The sequence below is a fragment of the Heterodontus francisci genome, chromosome 2 (genome assembly GCF_036365525.1).
Source record: "Heterodontus francisci isolate sHetFra1 chromosome 2, sHetFra1.hap1, whole genome shotgun sequence".
Classification (NCBI taxonomy): domain Eukaryota; kingdom Metazoa; phylum Chordata; class Chondrichthyes; order Heterodontiformes; family Heterodontidae; genus Heterodontus; species Heterodontus francisci.
In genome coordinates this window covers 24,793,000-24,805,844 of record NC_090372.1, presented here as the reverse complement: position 1 = coordinate 24,805,844, position 12,845 = coordinate 24,793,000, and the positions used below count along the sequence as shown (strand labels likewise).

Here is a 12,845-nt window from a genome sequence, read left to right as displayed (position 1 = left end):
ACTGCTCCTCTATATTTTTTAATAAGATTGAGACCAAAGCAGTGTACAATACTCCATGTGTGGTCTAACCAAGGTTCTATACAAGTTTAACATTACATAATTACAGCTACATAAGTGCACTGGTGCACCAAGGGTTGCATTTTATTACCATGTCTTGTTAAAGGGTTAGCATGAGTAAAAACCATTATACCCCAGACTATTTACCTCCATCGGTGCCCAAGTTAGTTTTGATTCACTACCCACAAGACAGCTGGATTTTGACTAGACCCTCTGACACAACCTATTTCACTTTATAAGGAATTCAAATTTGACACCAAATATTGTTTGCAGCTTAATCCTTTTAATCTGTTTTATCACGTCTTGACATACTAGATGTCTCTAGGCAGTGGTCATAATGAAAAATAAATGCAACTACCCTGTTTTTTCCTCTGGGTAGAGACATAACATTCATCAAACCTTTCATTCTCATTTTTCTCTACAAATTGTCAATGAAAGCACAAGATCTTTATAAGCCTCTAGTCACATACACCGCCTTGTTGATTCATTATGTACTAACAACAGTTAAAATGAAGAAGACCCCCACAAAATGAGGTAGTTCCTACAAAACACCAGAAATCAACTCGTTTACCATTAAGCATCCTGGCCTTATTGGCCTGTTTCCTATCTCAAGACTATCTGGGCTATTTCCTGTCACAATATATTGATGATGTCAAATCAACAGGCACAAATCACATATCCTGCACCTCAACAGCACATTCACCTCCTCCCACACCATGGTCTGGGATCCCAAATACTCCTCCAGTGTAAGATAGCAATTTGCATGCATCCTCTAATCCAGTACAGGGGATTCATTGCTCAAGATTTGTTCATCTCTTCACCAGGGATACCAAATGCAGATCAGGGGGCTACTTTTTTGAACACTTCCATTCTGTCTGCAAGTATTGAACGTAAGCTGCCTATGAGGTTCACCACTTTCACTCATCCTCCCGTTCCTGCACTGACCTTTATGTTCTTGGCTTCCACCATGTTCTAGTGAAGCTCACTGTGAGTTTGTGGAACGGAATCTCACTTTTTTTCTGGTGCTCTGTAACCCTCTTGTCTGACCACTGACTGTAGGCTTTACCAATATTCTCCATTGCCATTACAGCGGCACTTGCTTGGATTAAGTTTCAGCTGTGGCCCAGTGATAACCACCACCCGCAGGTTCCCCTCCAAATCACAAACCATCCTGACTCAACTATATCACCATTCCTTCACAGTCACTGGATAAAATCCTGGAACTTCTTCCCTAACAGCACTATAGGTGTGCCTACACGACAAGGATTGCAGTGGTTTAAATGGTTCACCAACACCTTCTCAAGGGCAATTAGGAATAGGCAATAAATGCTGCCTTTGCCCTTGAATGAATAAAAAAAAAGCATTGCCAGAGCACCCCATTTCCATAGCACTCTGATTTTTGCATTGGACAGTATTTAAAAAGAATCAATTTGCATTTATTTAGCATCTATGTCCTCAGAACCTCCCAAAGCACTTAACAGTCAATGAAGTACTTTTTGAAGTTTAGTCACAGTTGTAATATGGGGAAATGCACAGCCAATATGCACACAACAAGCTCCCACAAACAGCAATGTGATAAATGACTGGATAATCTTGTTTGAGTGGTAAATATTGGATTGGACACAAAGGAGAACTCCCCTACTCTTCTTTGGATAGTGCCACATGATTTTTTACATCCACCAGGGCTGATGGGGCTTCAGTTTAATGTCTCATCTAACAGTGCAGTACTCCCTCAGTTACACTGAAATTCTTAAGTTTTTGGAGTTTGGCCATCTGATTCTGAGGTGAGAGTGCTACCAGTGAGTGAAGGCAGATACTCCACCACACCGCCTTAGACTAGTTGAAACATGTGGCCTGATTTTAACGCTGTGCAAGTGGATGAGTTTTGAATGGGTTAAAATCCGGCCCATATGGTCTCACAGTTGTAACAGGAGTCTATTTGTACATTTTTAAACATATTTTGTTCTCAGACTTCAACGGCAAAGAATGAGAGAAACATTTATTTCTGTATTTCGCTTACTCAGTTTAGCAAGACGTGATTTTTTTGGTGCTTTTCAATGTTGATCACTGTTTTTCGCTCCAGCTGTTAGCTCCCTCGTAACAAGTTTCACAAGGCAATTACAAAGTCACTGAGATCAGTTCATCTCCAGGTTCTGCTAACAGTGCACCTTTTTTGACAGACTGTTGAAAACTGTTTATATGCGTTTAATTTCAATGTTGACAATCTGGCATTAAGATTTGACTCCAATTACCAGGCAGCATCATTGAAAATCCATTGCTGTGGAGTGTCTCTGTTCTGTATTTTTAGAAGAATCATGAAACACATCCTTTTTGGAATCTACTGATAATTTTGGAGAAATATCAGGGACTGTGCCTACAAAAAGCAGTCCTTTGAAATCAGGGGTGCCCCCTGCCCCCTCCCCCCACACTAACAATAAGAGTCCAATCCTGGTCTGAACCCTGCCATGGGGCCGAGTAAGCCTGGATTGGTGACTGATGTGTGTCTTGTTCCTCAGCGCACTGGCTGTCAATGCTTCATTGAATCCCCAGCAAGCTGTGGCCATAGGAATTCCCAGTGTTCCCATTCCTGCTCACTCTGATATGTGTAGATAGGTATGGGGAAAATGGAGATTTTACCCCCTCATGGGAACTCCCTGAAAGCAGGCACCAGGCACTCTGCTGTCCCACCAGAGTTGTGGTAGGAGACTGACAGAAGCTACAAGAAATTTCATTCCAAAATCTCAAAGGCACATCTGATGCCCCTACACCCAGTAACATTGTTACCCCATCATTTTAACCTAGGTTTGAACTTTAGTTTAGTGATACAGCACTGAAACAGGCCCTTCGGCCCACCGAGTCTGTGCCGACCATCAACCACCCATTTATACTAATCCTACACTAATTCCATATTCCTACCACATCCCCACCTGTCCCTATATTTCCCTACCACCTACCTATACTAGGGGCAATTGCTAATGGCCAATTTACCTATCAACCTGCAAGTCTTTGGCATGTGGGAGGAAACCGGAGCACCTGGAGGAAACCCACGCAGACACAGGGAGAACTTGCAAACTCCACACAGGCAGAACCCAGAATTGAACCCGGGTCGCTGGAGCTGTGAGGCTGCGGTGCTAACCACTGCACCACTGTGCCGCCATGAAAGCCATGAAAGTTAACTGCCAATTTGTAAAACTGTTCCAAACTAGGGAATAAGCCTATGGGGGAAGGCTTATGCTAGGGTGTCTTTTTAAGAAATGCCGACAAACTTTTTCAGAATGTCTGAACAACAACTTGTATTTATATCGTGCCTTTAACATAATAGACGTCCCTAGGCGCTTCACAGGAGTGTAATCAAACAATAAATTAACACTGTGTCAAAGAAGGAGACTTTAAGTCAGGTGACCAAATGCTTGGTCAAAGAGGTAGGTCTTACAGAGCAACATAAAGGAGGAGGGAGACAGGGAAGTTTAGGGAGGAAATTCCAGAGCTTAGGGCCTATGCAGCTGAAGGCACATCTGTTTCCAATGCTTCCAATATTATACGAAACTGGTTTGGTTTTTCTTTTTTCAGGCACTGGATGGGTTTGTGCTGCTAGTGAGTGCTGATGGAATGATATTTTACGTATCTCCCACCATCATTGACTATCTGGGATTTCATCAGGTAAGGAGTACTTTTCTTGAACATACTATGACATTTTTGCGAGTGATGCCATTCTTCTTGTTTTGAGTTTCAATCCCGTGACCTTCCCATTCCTTGAGTTCCTGATCTTAGGACCAAAGCACATGAGCTGAGGACCAAACAAGTCTCCACAGGGACATGACGAAAATCTGAGAGAGAATCCTCCCAAACTATTGCCTTCTCAACTGGCCCAAAAGGAGCATGGACAGCCCTCGGTGCATTTCCTTGGGATAAGAGACGTCCGCAGAATTTAGAAATAGGAAATAAAAGGAAGGAAAAGATTTTTTTAAAGAAAATTGCTCATATTGGAAGATTATTTCATAAAATAGATTTATTAGCAAATCTGAAGCCCATGGGATTAAACGTGCTGTTGCTGCGTGGATGGGAAATTGGCTAAGAGACAGGAAGCAGAGGGCAATAGTGAATGACTATTTTTCAGACCGGAGGAAGTATACAGTGGTGCACTCCACGATGGGCCAAATGGCATCTTTGGTACTGTAAGACTGTATGGCCTTGATATTTATGCGGAGGTGGGTAGGGAGCGGGGGAAATCCAGCAAGACTGGGCGTGTGGAGGTCCTGCTGGATTTAACTGCTGTATTTCATTATTATTTTATTCTTTTCATTTCCCCACCAGCAGCTGGTCAGGTTGACAGGTTGCCTAACTGCTGGGCAGAAACAGCAGCAGGAGGCCGCAGCCAGGAACACTTGGAGACAGTCCATGGCAATCAAGAGGGAATAGTGCCCTGCAGATCAGGGCTTGGCAGGGCTAGGGAGTGCATGATTGCAGGGCAGGCTGCAGATTGGGACTTGATCGGGGGTGGGCTGCTGATCATGTCAGCAGCTAGGTAGAGCCCGCGATCAAGAGAAGGGAGCTCGAAGGCTTCCTCGAGGGGCTGGGGGAACCCTCCTGGCCAAGAGGATTGCTGTAAAAGGCACTTAGCATCCTGAGCCAACAGCTTCTGCTTCTACTTTTCCTGAGCCCTGGGAAACCCAGCCAGCAGCTCTTAAATTTCAATCAGGCTCCCAATTGCACTTTGTTAATGAAGTGTCCTGTCTCTTCAAGCCCGGCCACTCGCATAGCACATTACCTGTTGCCATAAAACTAATGGCAGGTGGGCACATGTCAAATTGGGATCGTGATTCCCATTTTTAAACTGTTACCCTCATACCCCGACCCTGTACCTCCTCCTGCCTGTCATGGGGTGGTTAATATTGAGGTCATATGATTCTAAGAAAATAGTGTCAATTAGCTACAATAGGACTGTTTTATCGCCTTTCTACATAGCATTCTGAGAATATAAGAATTTAAATTAGATTTTAATATTCTTGGAATGTGGGCAAGGGGCAAGGTAGTCCCCTAGGTACCCTGAGGGCATTAAGAATCAATTACATATTGTGGAATTGAAGTCGCATGTAGGTCCGAACAGGTCAGGGTGAGAGGTTTCTGAAGGACACAGGTTAACTACTTGATGTTTTATGATATCGGCTGTTTTCGTGCTACTTTCTCACTAATTATGAACTTAGTTTCATAACTGGCCATGATGGGATTATGAGCTCACAATCTCTGCGTTGTTATTGTAACCAGTTGGCTCGTATACCATTTTCACAGTGCCGTGTATAATCCATGCTCAACAACACTGATTACACTTCAAAAGTACATCATTGGCTGTAAAGTGCTTTGGGACATCAAGGGGTTGTTTGTTTTTCTTTATTCATTCATGCGATGTGGGTGTCGCTGGCTAGGCCAGCACTTCTTGCCCATCCCTAATTGCCCTTTAGAAGATGGTGGCGAGCCGCCTTCTTGAACCGCTGCAGTCCAAGTGGTGTAGGTGCACCCACAGTGCTGTTGGGCAGCGTGTTTCAGGATTTTGACCCAGTGACGATGAAAGAACGGCGATATATTTCCAAGTCAGGATGGTGTGTGACTTGGACGGAAATTTGGAGCTGGTTTGTTCTTTGTGTCTGCTGCTCTTGTTCTTCTAGGAAGTAGAGGTCATGGGTTTGGGAGGTGCTGTCGAAGTAGCCTTGGCAAATTGCTGCAATGCATCTTGCATACGCTACACACTGTGGCCATGGTGCACCAGTGGTAGAGGGAGTGAATGTTTAAGGCAGTGGATGGGCTGCCAGACAAATGGGCTGTTTTGTCCTGGATGGTGTCGAGCTTCCTGAGAGTTGTTGGAGCTGCATTCATCCAGGCAAGTGGAGAGTATTCCATCACGTACCTGATTTGTGTCTTGTAGATTGTGGAAAGGCTTTGGGGAGTCAATAGGTGTGTCATTCACCACAGAATCCCTAGCCTCTGACCTGCTCTTGTAGCCACAGTATTTATGTGGCTGGTCCAGTTAAGTTTCTGTTCAATGTTGAGACCTGCAGGATGTTGATGATGGAGGATTCAGTGATAGTAATGCCATTATATGTCAAGGAGGGATGGTTAGACTCTCTTGTTGGAGATGATCATTACCTGGCAATTGTATGGCATGAATGTTATCCAGGTCTTGCTGCACATGGGGATGGACTTCACCATTGTCTGAGGAACTGCAAATGGAAATGAGCACTGTGCAATCATAAGTGAGCATCCCCACTTCTGGCCTTTTAAATGATGGGAAGGTCATTGATGAAGCAGCTAAAGATGGCTGGGCCTAAGACACTACCTTGAGGAATTCCAATGTCTGGAGGCTGAGATGATTGGCCTTCAATAACCACAACCATCTTCCTTTCTGCTAGGTATAACTCAAGCCAGTGGAGAGTTCTCCCCCTGATTCTCATAGAGTTCAATTTTATGAGGGCTCCTTGATGTCACACTTGGTCCAAAGCTGCCTTGATGTCAAGGGCAGTCACTTTCACCTCACCGTTGGAATTCAGCTCTTTTATTCATGTTTGGACAAAGGCTGTAATGAGGTCTGAGGCTAAGTGGTCCCAGCAGAACTCAAACTGAGCATTGTGAAAGGTACAATGTTTAGTTTATGTTTAGAAATACAGCACTGAAACAGGCCCTTCGGCCCACCGAGTCTGTGCCGACCATCAACCACCCATTTATACTAATCCTACACTAATCCCATATTCCTACCACATCCCCACCTGTCCCTATATTTCCCTACCACCTACCTATACTAGGGGCAATTTATAATGGCCAATTTACCTACCAACCTGCAAGTCTTTTGGCTTGTGGGAGGAAACCGGAGCACCCGGAGGAAACCCACGCAAACACAGGGAGAGCTTGCAAACTCCACACAGGCAGTACCCAGAATTGAACCCGGGTCACTGGAGCTGTGAGGCTGCGGTGCTAACCACTGCGCCATTGTGCCGCCCCTATGTTAATGTAAACTCTTTCTTTCTTTCTTGGCTCTTTCCAATTTATTTGTCTCTGCAAAAGTTTCTTCTGATCCAAAAGGACAAAGGAAAAAAAACTATAAGATCGAGTGACCTGTGAGATTCTTCCCTTCAAATTCAACACCTCCACACTCCTGGCGCTCACTCTGTCCTTTGCCATTACCCACATTCTGCTTGTCTCACACTTTCCAGATGAGTACTTTAGGATCCTATAGACATCACCATAGAGCCAAGAAGATTCCCCATTTCCTTACAAACTTATAACAAAAGTCGTGTTTCAAACATTGTAAATCCAAAAGTCTATCTGGTCTAATGCCAACGGAATCAAATACTCCTGAAGGAACATGTTTGGCAGATCTCACAGCAATTAAATTGATTCCTTGATACAACAGTCCTTTTTGTAGCAATCAGAGCTACCACATAATTGAAGGTCTATTAAATAAATGTAGTCAAGTAAAATAATACTCTTATTTGACCTTTGTATTTATTTCTTTGCCAATAAAAACTGAGAGGATTTTTAAAGTGAGATTTAAATATATAACTGAAAACTCTGTCCAACCTGATCTGCCATTTGTCCTTTGTATTAGCATTAAACAGCATCCATGAGCAGCAAAGGCCTTTCATACAGCTGTGTTTATCAACCGCACTGTTGGAGGTGCCCCAACAGCATTGTCAGAGGTGCCAGTCTTCGAATTAGACATTAAACTGAGGCCCTGATTGCCCTCTTAGGCGGACGTAAAAGATCCCATGGCACTATTTTAAGAACAATGGGGGAATTATCCATAGTGTCCTCATCAATATTTATCCCTCAAACAACATCACTAAAATCAGATTATCTGGTCATAATTTCATTACTGTTTATAGAGCTTTGTTGTGCGCAAATTGGCTACAGCATTTCCCACATTACAACAGTGACTACACTCCAAAAGTACTTCACTGGGATAAAGTGCTTTGGGATGTCCTGAGGTCATGCAAGGTGTTATATCAATGCAAGTCTTATGAAGGAATCCATCTATAATGAGTGGTTATAAGGTTAAAAGAGTTATTTTCCAATGAATGAGGGATAAAAACATTTTAGAAAGGGTTTATCTTTCTAAAAGTTTAAAACAGTTCATCTCGATAATACTAAATGGACATCAGCCTCTGAGTTAAAGAGCTTGCCTCATTATAGAACCAGTAAGGCAGCTTCTGATAAGAGTAATTCGATCCTAATGTCACAAACCTCATCACACATTGGTAACATAGTTTTGCAAATTGTCACAAAAGCTACCACAGTGTAATACTTGATAAGCTGGTTTTATGCTGACAGCCCGAAACCACAGTCAACTGAATTTTTGGCGAAACTAAACAAACCCAAAAACTGAATTATAATCTTGAAACACAGTGAGATTACTGATGAAAAAATGACCATCACAATGCTCACAGCTTGGCTTTCTTAAAAATCAAAGAGGCCTGGACCTTATCTAGAAATTAACAGTTATATAACCTTTCTTAGGAATCAAAGAGGGCAGACCTTACTTGGGCATTAACAATTATACAGCCTTATTTGGGAAATAAAAGAGGGGTGAACTTACTTTCAATTGAGGTAACACCCCCATACATTAGAAATTAGTAATGCAACTTGGAAAACAGTATAAATATTAGGAGCACACATTGGATTTTTAGATTTGTTGGACTCGCTCCAGCGTCTATCACGGTAAAGGTACGGCTATTGGAGTAAGGCGATGATAATTCTCCCCATAACTGGGACAGAGGTATCTCGCTAACTCTAGTATTCTACTCTGGATTTAAGGTAAATGTTACTTTAACAATTGATGGCTATCCTACTTAAATATTTTACTCAAACAATATTTGGATTTAAAAATTGGATTCGCTGCTAGAAACAAGACTACTTTTTATCTTTTCCTAGAACTATTAATGTTGCGATTGACTGTCTCACCAATTGTGAATTGCATGTTCAATTCTTTAAGAAACCTTTATATAATTTAGAATTTATATTGTCTCACATCGTCTGCTGTACCGCTAACTCGTACACTGTTTGATGTGGAGGTACATTACTGAGGAGAGATTCCCAGACCCTTATAGTATCCGGGTTGTATAGTTTCAGTAATATTCTCAGCTGGTTCCTTTCCTTTAGGGAGAGTTAGATCAGTCTTTCAAACACATTCAGTGTCTTTAGGATCTGTCTTTCTCAACCTTAAGATGAGAGTGATCATCTGAGAAGTATGCCTGATCCGGGATAGCCCCAAAAAGAGGTTAGGATTATAATCCACCACAGTCTTTCTCCCTTATGGTTTGCAATCTCCAGTACCTCAAACTTTCACAACAGCTTAAAATCACCCAGACTCAGTGAAAGGGGATATAATATCACCTTGGCCTCCGTGAGATGCTGTTTAAATTCACTCGGGACTCAGTAAGGAGGTATTTAAAATCACCCGGGCCTTGGTGCAGTGTGTATTTAAAAATCACCTAACTGAGTGAGGGGATCAGACAGATTGGTCCTCACATGCCCCGTTCCAACCCCCTCCCAATACCCACCCACAATTAAAAGCAAGGCTAAAGGCTGATCAATGTGTAGAAAGGACTTCCATGTGGCGTGTTGGTGGCAATACCCCTAGAGTCATATAAGAATCAATTGGATGCAGCAATCACAGGAATCTTGGATCTTTCTGAATGACAAGCTAAGATAGGTCAAGTGACTTTTCTCAGCTGGGTTTATCTTGAGACAGTAAATATGAGGCATCTCATAACCAGAACAGAAACTGGTGTGATGGATACTGTTATGAAAGTGCTTCTGTTTTTTGTTAAAAATATTTTCAAAGGAATTCATAGTCAAACTGAAGAAATGTTGGACCAGATTTTTTTTCAAGAGGGTCATTGAAAGGACACTGAAAGAACTAGTTTGGCAACAACATTACTGGTTGTCACATGACTCAAGTTAAAAACAGAACCTCTGGTAACTGGGAAAAGATGTGGGCAGACAAGTGACAGTCACGCATCCCTTGACAGGACAAGGCTGCTGAAGAAGTGTCACAGAGGAAGAGACCAGATTCTTGCTGATTGTTAAAAGAATCCAGCCTGCAGAAGAAGAGAATGCCCAAGGAAGGAGAGAAGACCACGACCCAGCTTTCCAGCACCTCTCTAAAAGACCCTGAGAAATCCATTGTGTCACCTCATCTCGTCTTCTGTCTTTCAAGAAAAGCTTGCTAAATTAATTCTCAACGCTGCCTGAAAGATCCCTGTGACCCGTCTACATGTATTCAGAGGGTAGACTGTATGCAAATTTTGGAACACAACATATCACATCTGCTGTTTTCTTCAAGAATGAGCAAGTATTCAGCCCAAGTGTTATTTTGTTTTTTCCGGTTAACCAGTACGTACATGTGTATGTGTGTGCGCGCATGCGCGCGTGTCTAAGGTAAAAAGGGAACTTTAAAATTTCAATCTGTGTGTTTATGCTTTATCTTATTACTAATTAACACTTGTTTTATAATAAACTGATAATGTTGTTAATTAAGGAAACCTGGTTAGTGTGTTTTATTCTGGGGAGAAATAATGTATATGATTGACCATATCGAAAGTGGGAAAATGTAATTATATATTGTGGCCCGTGGAAAAGTTGATCTGGAATAAACAGTGCACTTCTCCCACCTCCGTTATAACAATATGTTTTCTTTGAATAAAAGATTGGAATTTGAATGCTCTGGCACTGTTTGGCATTCTGTAGTAACTACCAACCTAGTATTTGAGGTCTAATTTTCTGTTCACCTCAATGAAAGGCATACAGAATGAATGCATGATTATTAGGCACCTGCAATAGGTTACTTATGATTACAGTCTTGCAACAAATACAGGCTTGTGCCTGGAGAAACACTGCAGACTCTTTCAATGGGCTGGTCTCATGCAATGGACATTTGATCTGTCAGCTGCAGTGTTATGTGAAGTGTTTCAAGTGTTGGGTACTTGTGACCACAGTTTACAAATGTTCAATCATTGTTTTCTGCTATTCAGCTCCTAGCATGCCATAGCTTTGGAAAATATGGAGAGGATAAATATTTCCAAAAGCCTGTCATCCAATGATATTCCTGTCTGGGGGACAAAAAAACAAGAGTTTTTAATTTAAGGATTTTAGTCCAAGTTGAAATATAATTGATCAGAAGAGGGAGTAGTAACCTGTGTACATATGAATGACCATACAGCCTAAACATATCCACGAGCCTGAGTATACTGCCACTGTGTTAGCTGTGGCTCAGTTGGTAGCACTCTTACCCTTGAGTCTGAAGGTTGTGGGTTAAAGTTTCACTAAAGAGACATGGCTATATACTATAGCCTGACATTCCAGTGCAGTACTGAGGGAGTGTTACATTGTCAGAAGTGCTGTCTTTCAGATGAGACGTTAAACTGAGGCACTATCTGCTCTCTCAGGTGGATGTGAAACATCCCGCAGAATTATTCAAAGAAGAGCAGGGGAGTTCTCCCTGGTGTCCTTTCCAATATTTATCTCTCAACCAATGTTGTGAAAGCAGATTTTGTTGTCATTATTTAATTGTTGTTTGTGGGATCTTGCTGTGTGTAAATTAGTTACCACGTTTCCTACATTACAACAGTGACTACATTTCAAATTAAAAAAAACTTCATTGTTGTAAAGTGCTTTGAGACAAACTGAGATAGAAAAGGTGCTATATAAATGCAAGTCTTTCTTTTTTTAAATGGATGAATAAGTTTAAGGTAAAGAAAAACTGCGATAGTAAAAGCAAACCTCACAAATTAATGGTGACTACTAGCGAAATCAGTTGAAGTCAATCTAGTGTCAAGTGTAGTATTTAATATTAGTGCTGCTAATTTTAGACTAGCTGACTCAATTGTTTGGCTACTGACCACTTCTGAATCTTGTGACAAAGGCAGCAATTTTTCATGATTTTGTTTCCCCAAATATGCAAAGTTCCTTCAAAGATAATGTGCCATGTAAGTATTGTATGTTATGTTGTTTTTTTCCACCTCTGTTGCTTTCTCCCTTGTTCAACCAGCAGTCAAATAATCTAAACTCAGGCCTATGTCATAGGCTCTCCATACTGAGTTTTGAGATGTTGGTTGGCTCAGCTGAATTTATCTTCTGATTATTCTTTCCCGTATAAGGATAAAGGGCTTAACTCACTGACCCAGCAATGGCTGAGCACCGAAGAGTGGGAAGATCTAAGTGTGAAACTAGACTTTGGTACACCAGAAAATGCACACCCTAAAAATCATCAGCACTTGCTGTACAACATACAGCACACTCTCGTATATACCACCAGCGCCCAGTGTACACCATACAATGTTCACCAGCACATGGCACCAACCAGCTGAGTGGACACCAGAATCTGCACCCACTTCCATCGTTGTTACACTAGGCCTCGTTCAAGCCAAGTCTAGCCTAAACAGTCACTTGCTGCACCATCAGTGTGCCGTGGCTGGCGTGTGTACTTTCTACTGGATGCACTGCAGCAACTTGCCAAGGCTTTGTTGGCAGCACCTTCCAAACAGGCAACCTCCTCTCCCTAGAAGGAGAATGGCAGCAGGTGCATGGGAACACCATCGCCTCCAGGTTCCCCTCCCAAGTCACGCACCAACACAACTAGGACATTGCCTGTTCCTTCATTGTCACTCAGTCAAAATCCTGGAACTCGCTACCTAACAGCACTGTGCGAGTACTTTCACCACACAGATGGCATAGGTTCAAGAAGAAGGCCCAGCACCATCTTCTCAAGAGCAACTAGGGATGGGCAATAAATGCCTTGC

General features: G+C 42.2%; 1 protein-coding gene across 3 annotated transcripts in view; it reads left to right on the top strand.

Annotated features, from left to right (window-relative positions):
• The window catches only part of LOC137379367 (aryl hydrocarbon receptor repressor-like), a 202,744-nt gene that overhangs the window by 176,964 nt on the left and 12,935 nt on the right, over positions 1-12,845 (top strand). For all 3 annotated transcript variants that reach the window (XM_068050084.1, XM_068050075.1, XM_068050090.1), the window contains one exon: positions 3,628-3,717. In XM_068050084.1, coding sequence (XP_067906185.1) covers positions 3,628-3,717 — 90 coding nt within the window. The remainder of the gene's footprint in view (positions 1-3,627; positions 3,718-12,845) is intronic.